Source organism: Siniperca chuatsi, linkage group LG11 (assembly GCF_020085105.1).
Source record: "Siniperca chuatsi isolate FFG_IHB_CAS linkage group LG11, ASM2008510v1, whole genome shotgun sequence".
Classification (NCBI taxonomy): Eukaryota; Metazoa; Chordata; class Actinopteri; order Centrarchiformes; family Sinipercidae; genus Siniperca; species Siniperca chuatsi.
Window position 1 is genome coordinate 6954937 of NC_058052.1, and position 12031 is coordinate 6966967.

A 12031-nucleotide genomic window follows, 5' to 3' on the forward strand; every position below is an offset into this window, starting at 1 on the left:
GTGGAGGTGAGGGCAAGGGGACAGCAGCACAGTGTGTGTGATCTAAAGTTGTTTGTTTGATGCATGAATAATAAACTTTTCCTTGATGGCTCAGCACTTTCCTAACCATTAAGCCTGACATTTCATATGTGCACACTTTTCTACTGTAATGATATACAGACAGGGGGAACTCAACTGTGCGCTATGAATAAGGAGATGTAATAGAAAGTTGCTATAGTCACACAATAACTTTAACTGCAGAGGACCAATAGATCACAGATTCATTAGTATCTAAAGTTCAGTAATAGCAAGGAGTAATAAATTCAACATGGCATAAAAGGCTGATTAAATAGGCAATTTTCCAACTGGGTTTCTGGGAAGCCTGACAGCTAAAAATAATTACTAAAAAAAACTTTACACTGGCAAGAAGACAAGGCATACACATATATGTATAGTCACAATAAATACATGTAAATGTACAAACACACACACACACCTCTCTGTGTTGTCTGTGTCTTCTCCTTGTCTGGCCAGGTGTCCATCCACCTTCCGTACAGATGTAGAGTGATGCTGAGCCTTAGCAAAGAGCTGAGCCACTGGTCCAGATCCAAGACTGCCTACGGGAACTAGACATTTGTTGGAGTACTGAATACATAAGTCGAACTTTATTAATGGAAAAGCTTCTACATTTTCTCTAAATAATGAATCAATACAATTTTCCGGCTAGTATGCATAACAAAAAGTCTAGTCATTCTGTTGCACAACTCCTTAGGCCTCAATGATTGTCTATACTTCATAGAACACGGAAAAAATGTGCATTCATATGCATAGTGAGAATGTTCTCTTTGTGAGAAGTTACATAATGATCCTTATTATGCAATTTCCACGTAAGCAAAAAGAAACACAACTAAAGTACTACAAGAGTAAATGGCCCATTTCCAACATTGCCAACTCTTTCAAACAGGGATGTTACTGACAACAATGTAATCAGATTAGACATGTAAACAAAAAAGACAAAACAAAACCAAAAAAATATACCCCAACAAAGATGCATATTCCAGATTTCTATAGTGACCCGTCTGCAGCAACAAAGATATTCAAGCATTTGTTTGATGGACTGAAATATAAATAGAGGTCTGCGACTTTGACTGGAGTGTTTCAAAAACGCAAAATGCTCCAGTGCCTGTGTACTCACCCTGAGAGTCAAAGACACACACTCTGTCATGCACACACCTCTCATTGATGAACATACAAAAAAGGTACATTACAAAATTGTGGCAACATTACATGCTGCAATTAATTCATTCTTCTTGTCTCAAGGGTTATTTGGTGTGCTGGCTTTGAAGCTCAGAGCACAATGCTTAAGTGTCGTCATCTAGGGGATGCTTGAGGTTTATAGACAAAAACAAGAGGCGCCTCTACAAACCAAAGCTTTTAACCCATGCCTGCAGTTGAAGCCCTGTGACTAGCTGTCAGAGGCGAGTTCTTCCCTGGGTCATTAGGACTGCTGAATGTTCATTTGATGCTGTGGACCAAGGAGCCTGGAATGAGTCTGAGTTCAAACGCTCTCCTCGAGCTGAGGCCCTTTTGCTCCATGGTCCACTGCACACAGTTGATGGGGCTTCACTGTGAGCACACCAATTTTTCTCTGTGACGTTCATTCTATATGCACTCACAATCTGTGTGTAATCAGTGCCTGCTTTACTGAGACAGCCGTTCATTACACAATCAGTGCAGAGGGCTGCCTTCTAGGTGCATTCTGTGAGTGAAGGTGAGCTCAGTCAGCACAGATGAGTGGGATTTGTCTGAGATCACCAAGCTCAGAAAAAAAAGTCATGCTGCATTGAAATACTCATTAATGAACTAACCAGATTCCAAAACATTTAGGTATGCCACAGTTCAACACCACAGATAAATGTTTTTTTATTCAATAATTTATATCTCCTGATCTGTAGGCCTATTCATATTATTAATGCAACAGAACTCATTAAATGAACTTAAAAGAAAATAAAAAGAAACCCCACAAAAATATGGTGTACCAAAGCCACCACGATGAGTGCAGAGAAAGCTAAAAAAGAGAGAGAGGCCTAAGTGGGATCGAGGAGCAGGTTCAGCATCTCAGAACAGAGCAGGTGGAGGGTGGAGAAAATGTACGCTGTAAATGTCTTATCAAAATGAAACTACAAAGTCATTTAACAGTTGACAGAATGTAAATGACTTATATTTTCTCGTTCCTCTCTTAAATGTATGTGTGTATGTAAAGGAGAAAAGCGCACTTTACTGCCCGCAGAATATACCCCAGATAAGACGTATTGTACAGTTTATGAAAGTTTAATTAAATGTGTGATTTCTGCTGCAGATACAAAAGGCTTAGTAAATATGGACGTGTGTTTCAAGTTATCCCTACAAATAAGAAATGTCTTAAGAAAATATGATTTAGACTTAGTGAAAACCGAAAGTAAGGAAGTGAAATCTGTACTTTTGGAGGTGTTGTCTGCATCCAGCACCATCTGGAAATCATCAGGAGCCAAAAGGAGACCCACAGCGATCAGGATGGGACGACTCTCTGTCTTATCTTGCGGCTGCATGTCCCTGGCCTGAGAAAGAGAGGGAAGGGTTGCATGTCAGACTGGATGTTAACTTGTAGCCATGCAGTTTACTTACGTCCTCTAAGCAGGCATACTCTCCTCTATGACTTAAAGTACAACACAATTCATCAAAACACACTGAATTTTTATCATATAGCATACAAATTACATTTACGCTTGTCTCATTAAACCTGCACACACCATGTGAGCTAAGTGATTTTACTTTAACACCCAAATATCATGCAACAACTAAATTCTAGGGGGATAGGATGCTCTTTAACTCTACTTATGTATGTTTGCTGAAGATTGCTAAGAACTGTTACATTTTGTAATGTTAGACTGTCTGACACAGATGGGCTGAAAACCTGCTGCATAAGCATAGCGGCTTTATCCTCAGTCCGGGAGGGCGTTTGGTAGAGGGTCCCTCTGAGCTGCAGGAGGTGGAAAGCTGACGACAGACGTTCTCGTTGTGTCCCGTTATCCAGCAGCATGGCTTTCTGGAGCTGAGTCAAAGAGGCCTCAAGGCGCCCCTCCTCCTCTTCAATCACTGCCAGCTCTGAGTGGACTTGACAGCGCATCTCTAGCAACATACTGTGAAAATAACACACAAACACTTCCAGAATAAACTAATATATCAAAGAAACAAATCTGTAGGTCTGATACCAAAGTTTAAAATTGGGAGATACTCATAATATCTACTTATGTCATCTTGAAGAATACCTAAATGTTGGCTCTCAGTAATTGTAACAAAAGGCCACAGTGAAAGAAACCTGACAAAAAAAAGTTAGTTATCATAATAGCATTTTTCTTGATCCAAATGTAAAACACATACATATACTGCATGAAAAAGTGTTTTTCCTCAAAGCTTGATAGTAATCATCGTAAAAATGTATATGTAGCTGCAGAATATATTTTAATTAGGCCACAACCTGTTTGTCTGTCAATCTTTTTTGTAAACTAAGCTACAGAGCAGAGCCAAACATATGTTCAATGAAGTGCAAACACAACAAAAAACAAACAAACAGAAAAGCCCTAAGACATACACACATAACTATGTATCATGATGAATCTGAAGAAGGTGGACCTTTGCATGTCTTCCAGTACTTGGGCCACACTAAGCAGAGGTGTCTTGATGTGTTTCCTGAGGTTGTGCTGCAGAAGGGGCAGGCAGAAGCTCCACTGGGTAGCACACACTGCCTGCATGGCCTGAGGGTCCCCCTCCCTCACTGCAGTCTGCAGCCACTGATCCAGCTTGCCTATCTCCTTCAGACGGGCCTGTGGGATAACAACTACAGATTGAGAATCTCTCCTGTAGCAATGACAGCACAACACTTCTATCACTTGGCAAGTATATTTGGATTGAATTGAATTGAATATGTGGTGCCAATTTTTAAATGTATTATATGGTACAAAATGAGATTACATGATCCTACATCCCTCAAGAGCTTTTTTCTTGTCAAAGAGGAAAAAATATATTGGAGTGATTCTAGGATATATAATTAAAAGTCTCCACTGAAACTTTAACTGATGAAGCGCAAACTCAATGAGATTACAGAAAATAGTACTGAACAGTTAATCAAGCCTCTGCCAATGGGTCCACTGCCTGCATTATAACATGCAGCAGAAACACATGGTTCATAATTCAGGCATATGATCGAGCACCTCCACACTGGCTTTGGAATAGTCATTCATCTTCGCCTCTCTCTTCAGGAGGTTGATTTCACAGTTGACACATTCCATTATTATGCGCTGGCCAACACTCTAAAAAGACAAAGACACATGTGATTTCAAGAGTCAGTATTCAGCAATGCATGGGAGAGAGGATGACACATATCTCATATTTAAGTTTTAGAGCACATGCAATGTTGCTAATTATGTTATCATTTCACTTAATCCACAAAGTATGTAAGAGCAAAAAGGGCAAATTTATGAAAACACTATACACCATTCTATGATATAAATTCTACATTGCTGAAAGTAATTAAAAATGCAGCAACCTCTTTAGCTCTTGGGCTTGAGCTCAACTAATTAATCTCATCTATTGTCAAGTGCCTACTTAAGAGGGGATGTCAAATTCCATGCATAAATTTCCATGTTTCTATAACATGTACAGCTACAGCATGGAGCCACACTACTGCCTGAGGTTTCAAGAGAATAGTGGACACTCACAACATCTCCCACCGACTTTAGCTCTTTCAAACAGTCGGCAGCAACTTTCTGATGCTTCATTTGCAAGGCCAGCAGAGCCAATTCCAGGAGGAAGGCAACTCTGCAAATCCCAGATAAAACATAATTTATATAATTCACAACACTTCAGTACAGTAATCTGAGCCATGTACTGCCCTTGGGTTATCCATACTGTGTGTGGTAGTGGGAGGAAGAGGAAGAGGACAGGGAGCAACAAAGGTAAGCTTGTTGAGAGTTGTTGTTAGGGGATTTGTTTAGGTCACAGACCTGTCAGCTGGTTCAATGGGTGTTGGGCTCTGAAGAGGGCTAGAGTTCACAGACGTAGCGGATACTTTAGTACAATCCACCAGGAGATGGAAAATCTGCTCAAGCTCCGCTTTTGTTGGCTCATCCTCATTTATTTCTTCCAACCTGCTACAAACAACATGAAAAACTGTATGTGTACATTAATATACATAGACTTATGCATCCAAGAGTATGCATGCATCTGTATTTCCATTCGCCCTCTTATATACTCACACCAAACAGTGCATAAACCTTAGGCAAAATAAACTGTATGATGCTGACGATGGCTGGGTCAGACTGAGTCATGCTGTCGATGTCTATAGCTGAGCTGAAGAGCCATAAGGAGCTCTGACATGTCGAGTACATGCCTGCAGAAAGGAGGTGGGGGCTGGGACTGGGTTTGTACTATGCCACACCAGAAGCCATGGTACTATACTATTAATGTACGCAGGCAGCCAGATAAACCTGCCCACTATGGGACACCACAGGCTGTTGAGAGCCAGAGGATCAGGTTTAATGTTTGAAGAGTTTCCAAGTTAGCTTCAGGATCAAAAACGCATCAATATCCCTCTGTAAGTCCTACATCCTAAGAAAACATGTTATATATTAAAAATACACTTTGCAGGTTACAAATACTTTGCACAAATCATGACCTTGGTATGACAACTAATAAGGTCATAACTGATCAAGGTTATGAATTAAAAAAGCAAACATACAATCAATCAATAAAGCATATTCTTTCAAACACAATTTGCCTCCACAATAGTAAAAAAGCAGACATTATTAAAGCAGCTCAAAGGCTTAATTTCTTGGAAAACTGCAGCTACATTACAACTTCTTTATCTTAGCTGCAGATAGATGGAATGGGCTTTCATCATGACAGCACAAAAACAATGCTTTCTGCAAAACAAATCCTCAGGCAATTTCAGAGCAGAAAAACATAAAGCTTTACTTAAATATAACACAGAAACGTTCCTTACTTTTTAAATTCTTGTATTTTGTAAATGACTGCTAAGGTAGTACACTGCCTGCTCATTTCAATGAGGACATCACTCTCTGTCAGCTTGTGACGTACCTAAGAAGAGAAGAGTAAAGTAAAGGTAGAAGTTATTCTTTATTTATCATCTAAATCATATTTCACTAAAAGGCCTACTGTATTTCTAATTAAACTTAATTAACTGCTTAAAAAGTGGTCCACAGATGTCCAGGCTAGAATAGGATTCGGGTAGAGTTTATAAATGGAGTCAGGTTTGGAGTGGGTTAAAGTAAAGATAAAGTCAGGATTCTGGTTACACAATCTATGGAGATGCAACAAAGAGGGAAATGAGGATTTGTTGAACACTGACATTTAGTCACCAGGTCGTTAGTCAAGTATCATTTTGGAACTACTTTAATAACATCTTACCAAGTTAGCCATAATAGTATATCGACACTGTCCCATGAAAACCATGCATTTTTAAATTTGGTGATTTTTAGGTATTCAGATACATTGAAAGATTGAATGCTCTTTTGTGTGTGTTCAGACAATTTTCAGCAAAAAAACACCCTAAAAACTAATTAGTCGTGTTAACAATGTATGTCATAAATGTTCAAACAGAATTGTTCTGTTTTGTTTTTTACATATTTTTCATTGGATATGTTAACTCCCAAAATAAATGCTACTACAAAATTCTTAAATCTTTATCATTTTAGTAAGTAACAAAGAAATGCTGTTTACCAGTAACGTAAAGAGTCTCGGATAAAGATATGGGGTATGTGACTTGATGAATTCTTCTGTAACTTTGGCAAAACTTGCAGCATCCTCCATTTTCCCAGAGTCCACAAGACATTCGATCAGGTGCCTGAATAGAAACAGAGAGCAAATTAGACCGATAACATTTCAGTGTGTTTGCAAGGGTTACTGGAATATTTCCACAGCATATGGACATTGGTCATGATATGAGTTTTACTAGAGCAGTCTCCACAGCACTATATACCAAGTTCCCAGTTTATTACTGTACGCACACCTAGTTACTGTACATCCAATTAAATACAGTACAATCAAATACCCTTCCTTTATGAAGCTTGTAATGTTCAGTTTTTGTTGACAATGGTTTAGTAAAATTGCATTGCATTTTTATCCACCTTAAATGGATGACACTCAGCTATGAATTTCAGACATACTGTACCCAATCCTATTAATACCATGTGTGGAGGTGGGCATGGTTAGCTGGCAGCTGCAGAGGGAGAGGTGGGGGAGTGGCTCAGGTGAGCAGCAACAGGGAGAGCTAATTGTCACAGCTGTGTCTTGTTGACTAATTATGCTCTCCCCTTTATATGCAGTAGCATGCTGGACAAGAGGGTCTCACACACAGACAAGACAGACAGCAAGGCTCGGGACTCGTTGTTAAAACTGTGATAAGAAGAAGAGGCTCTTGACCAGTGTGACCAAGCTGGGCAAGCAAGAGGCGTTGTGGTTGAGTGGTTTTGTTGATTGCTAAAAGTATATGTGTGTGTGTGAGCAGTCAGAATAAATAAAAGATGTGTCCTGTAAAATGCCCCACTGCGTCTGTGATTATTCTAGGGGAACCCACAGTAGTAACAGTCCTGCTACACCATGGTTAGCTGTATCACTGACATTACACTGTACATGAAGGGTTCATTAAATCTTCTGAACAAAGATAACATTTGGGCCTGAGGTGTCATGGGAGAACATGATAAAACAGCTTACATTAGAACAGATTCTTCACTCCATAGAGGAGAATAAAGCAACCAATTAACTAGGGAGACAAAAAGCTGTGGTCACAAATGAACTGCTGGTTAATTAGCTCTGTGTGCCATCCCCATGAATCCAGCATGAGACTGGACAGAATCAGGAACTGAGTTATTCATGAAAGAGAAGTAAGAGAGCATTGCTGGGTCACTTGCATCATGAGTTCAGCCCTCCAGCTGTGGTCCTGGTCTGCCACCTCCTCCAGACTTTCGACCACCTGCCTGAGGGAGGGGACCAGGTGGAGGCACCGCCCTGGCTGCAGGAGAGGACGCACTGTCTGGAAGTATAGCACTGAGGCATTGAACACTATGAAGTAGTATCTGTGTGAAACAAACCACATGCCAAAGAAGAAGTAAACAGAGAACACTGAATTATTTATATAATGCACATGCAAGCCATTTCATCTTTTAGTACAAATCAAGTCCTGTGAATTGCAAATTTGTGTGGATTAACCATCGTCCAACGAGCCTCAGGAGAGCACCCTGTATGAGCCTTTCTATGTGAAATAAGTGAAATTTATGAATTCAAGGCACTGTTTTAGAGGAAATTGTGTGAACAGACTGTTTGAGTGCTGCTAATTTATTCACCAGAGAGTGTGTTGGCTGGATGTATTAGATATGTATTCCCATTGGTGTTAATTGGGATTGCTCATTCAGCCCTTTTATTGACAGGTTATGAGTTCATTAGCAAAGAGATTCAGTGCTGATTGCTTGCAAAGGCTAAGCATGCTATCTCCAAACACATCTCTCAGAGCAACGAACAGGGCAATCTTTCATACTTTCTATAATTACATCTACATTTATCATCCTTTTCACCCTGCTCACAGATATTTCCAGTCAGCTGTTAAATTTTAGAAGAATACATGCTGAATATCATCCACTTGTGAATAAGGGGTCAGGGTGAAGCATGAAGAATCATGTTACATTCCATCAATGTTCTTTGCAAATCAAACCTTCATTTCCCATATTTCTGTGCAGCAGACTGAACCCTCATAATCATAACTAAAAAACATTCCCTGTTGTGAATATTTCACTTTCATTACTTGTTTTTACAGGTGCACCTTAGCACTACAGTGGCAATTACCAAACAATATCAGCAATGAGAAACAGTACATAGCATAAATTGGTCAACTTTCTTGACACTGTTAGAACAAAGCCAAGCACAGTTCTAAGAGGTTACATACCTTGGTTCAGGTTTTGAAATTTCAATTGCTTTAAGAAAATACAGCACAGCCTCTTCAAAGTCTTCCTAAAATAGAAAATAATGCAAAAGGGGAAGTGAGAACTTGTTACATCATAAAAACATACAAAGATCAGACAAACCAACTATTCAATAAAGGCCAGTTTGATAAAATACAGAGAAAAACTTTAAACTGCACTAAACTGTGAAACGACAAAGGGCAATATGCACTGAAGAATTACATTGTGAAAAAAAATAGTAGTTGTTCTCAAAGCTAGAATATCTGATCCTTTTTAGTGCAAATAAGTACAGTATATCTCTACAGAAACTGTGTGTGTGTGTGTGTGTGTGTAACTCATTGGCAAAGACACACAAATACACATAACCCCCTTGAGGAGATGTGTCCAATTTACTGTCCTCACCACACTCCCAGTGGCCGGCGGAGACTTCAGCTGGCCCTGGCAGAGGTAGGCTCGACATAAAAATTGATTAGCCGGCGGATTGCCTTCAAAGTACATCTTTAGACACGCTGTGCTTATCTCCAAACAACCCAGCTGAAAACACAGAAAAAGAGAGGCACAAAGGCCATACAAAATAAATATTTAAACCTTATCTGCAGTTATATTGTGTCACCAGCATTTTTCTACATTTAATGCATTATTAAAACTTTTCAGAAATAGCTTAATGTATGTTTGGTACACATTTATTTTATGCATAACAAAAACTCATCTTAATTGCAGGCTGTCACCCTTGAGAATGTCAGTACTGTGTTATATACTGTCTCCTGTTAATTGTCAGATAAATTCACAGGGGGTAGTTTTCATTTAAGGAATTATTGTGTTATGATTAGGTGATTTAATTTTTTCTCATGCTGGAAGATCATAAAACAATTGAAACTTAACAGTAATGAACATTGGATTGTGTGTTAGAAAATGTCTTCATGCAACAGGAATTCATGCTGAAGAATACTGTGATGTAGTTCTGCTGAGGATGAGGACTAATTCAGTATTCACTTAAGCCTGAGACGTCAAGGCAAGATGTATTTTCACTGAAACAACTTGCTGTGTGATAGAAAAATGAGAGAACAAATCACATTATGGAATATCACTGTGTTTCATTATTCAAATATGTTTCCCTTGCCCTAGGGCAATTCCATCTATATTAGTGAATATTCATTACTATCCCCTATTGGGAGAATAGTTAGATTTAGCTATCTAAAGTTACTGTACGAAAACAGTGACATAATGACATAATCTGTGATGAGACTCTTCTAGCAGAGGGGGTCTTGCAGAGGTTCTTATTTCCATAATTTTCTATTTCTATCAGTACCTGTAGATACTGCCACCAATATAGCACTGGTGTTAATCAACCCACAACCCCAAAAGGATCTAGGTCCTGCTTTATTTAGTCAAACCCAACATGCCATCCTCTCTACATGCCAATAATGTCAGTAATAATTCCGGAACTTCCACAGAAGATGAGGCATATCATCACAGTAGCAAGCAGTTACTAATATAAATGCACTCCACATTTTTCACAGTCAGATGCAAATCTTTCATTCTTGGAGGCTGCTTGAAGCATCATGTCTTATGCGACATCTCAGCAGTCATGAACTCCTCACAACATGAAACCACTCCGCACAACACAGGAAGGCAAGGTTGCAGGCAAATTCTGAGCATGTGTTTTCTCATATCAGTCTTTCATACAGAGGATTTGGCCTACAGTCAGCGTGCAGACTGTAGGCCAATGTGTACACCTACATTGGCTGTCCTCAACCTGGTGAGAGAATTTAGTATCATTTATATTGTATGATATGTTGTAATGTAATTCATCTTCATTGAACTAGTATTCAGTAGAATTTGGCAAACCAATTAATCTGTCATGTACAGACACTGGGAATTCTGATTATGATAAATGTTGCATAAATAATAATAAATGTTGCAATTTGCGACTGGCTGCGACTCATGACCTATGTCTTGAACTATTGCTACGACCCTGCTGACAGTATGCTGACCAAGTCTACCGTACATCAACAGGCACATTACAATGAATCATCCTTGCCTCAGTCTCACCTGCAGAGCTGCTTCCGCGCAAACGACATACAACTCTGCGGCAATGCGTGGAGTTCGTCCGCTGGTTACAGCTGCTGTCATGTCCTTGATTAAATGGTACGCTGAATGCAGAGCTCCAGAGTCTACATAGATTACATGCCGTTAAACACAGTCAAGGCGTACTTTCACAACTCGTTAAAACCGTAATTGCTCCTGAATTGATACATTACAAACCTTGTTGCTCCTTTGCCTTGGCTAGATACTGACGAATATCCAGGTCCATGTCAGGTGAAAGTTAACTTGTTACTAACACATTTAATCATAGATATATACACGTGTATATATCTTTGCGTTTAATAATGAGTTCTATCTGTTAGCTAACGTTAGCTAGCTCGCGTAAAACTAATTAACGTTACGACAGTTAGTTTTAACACTAATGTTAGCGCCGCTACCCCATTAAAATTGTACAGGTGTGTTAAACTAGCTAGTCAACAAAAATGCGAAATTGTTAAACCGTTAGAAAAACAATACGTTCGTCCGTTAAATGTAAATATCCCACTTATTAGTTTCTTTAACGAATAACTAACCCTGTGTCAACGGAAAAGCTAGACCTTACAGTAACTAGCCTAACAATCCCACCATCCGTGTTTGTAGTTACGACGCGTTACTAAGCAACCTGAGACTGGGTTTGAACTACGGTAAACGAATGGGACAAAAAGGTTTGACACAAAGCGTGTCAACACAAAATAATAAACATACTTTTCTTAACTATCGGCAACACAACTACTCTGACTAATAGAGTTTTAACAACACACGGTAATCTCTAAAATCTTCGTTGGCATAAATGTTGATGCTACAGCTACATTTTCACAATATATTTTCATTAGAAAAAAGGATACACACACACATTCAGGTACAAAAAGCACCTCGTCATGCTTGTGGTCCCAACGCTTCTTAACTTCAAAGTCCATCATTAGAAATCAGGCCACTCAGTGTGCAAATATAATTTA

General features: G+C 39.2%; 1 protein-coding gene across 7 annotated transcripts in view; it reads right to left on the reverse strand.

Moving 5' to 3' along the window:
* The window catches only part of LOC122884637 (cilia- and flagella-associated protein 46), a 66189-nt gene extending 54512 nt beyond the window's left edge, over positions 1–11677 (reverse strand). For 4 of the 7 annotated variants that reach the window (XR_006379934.1, XM_044214789.1, XM_044214787.1 and 1 more), the window contains exons 1-14: positions 11256–11676; positions 11043–11164; positions 9393–9524; positions 8975–9039; positions 7947–8111; positions 6757–6880; positions 6020–6114; positions 5022–5168; positions 4737–4836; positions 4230–4328; positions 3652–3842; positions 2891–3158; positions 2459–2576; positions 476–605 (exon numbers count right to left, since the gene is read on the reverse strand). Coding sequence is in view for 5 of the 7 variants with exons in the window: in XM_044214789.1 (XP_044070724.1) it covers positions 476–605; positions 2459–2576; positions 2891–3158; positions 3652–3842; positions 4230–4328; positions 4737–4836; positions 5022–5168; positions 6020–6114; positions 6757–6880; positions 7947–8111; positions 8975–9039; positions 9393–9524; positions 11043–11164; positions 11256–11304 (1805 nt within the window). In the remaining 2 variants the exon portion in view is untranslated. Of the gene's footprint in view, positions 1–475; positions 606–2458; positions 2577–2890; positions 3159–3651; positions 3843–4229; positions 4329–4736; positions 4837–5021; positions 5169–6019; positions 6115–6756; positions 6881–7946; positions 8112–8974; positions 9040–9392; positions 9525–11042; positions 11165–11255 lie in introns of all 7 variants that reach the window. The other 3 variants (XR_006379935.1, XM_044214790.1, XM_044214791.1) reach the window with 3 other exon arrangements.
* Positions 11678–12031: the final 354 nt, after the last annotated feature.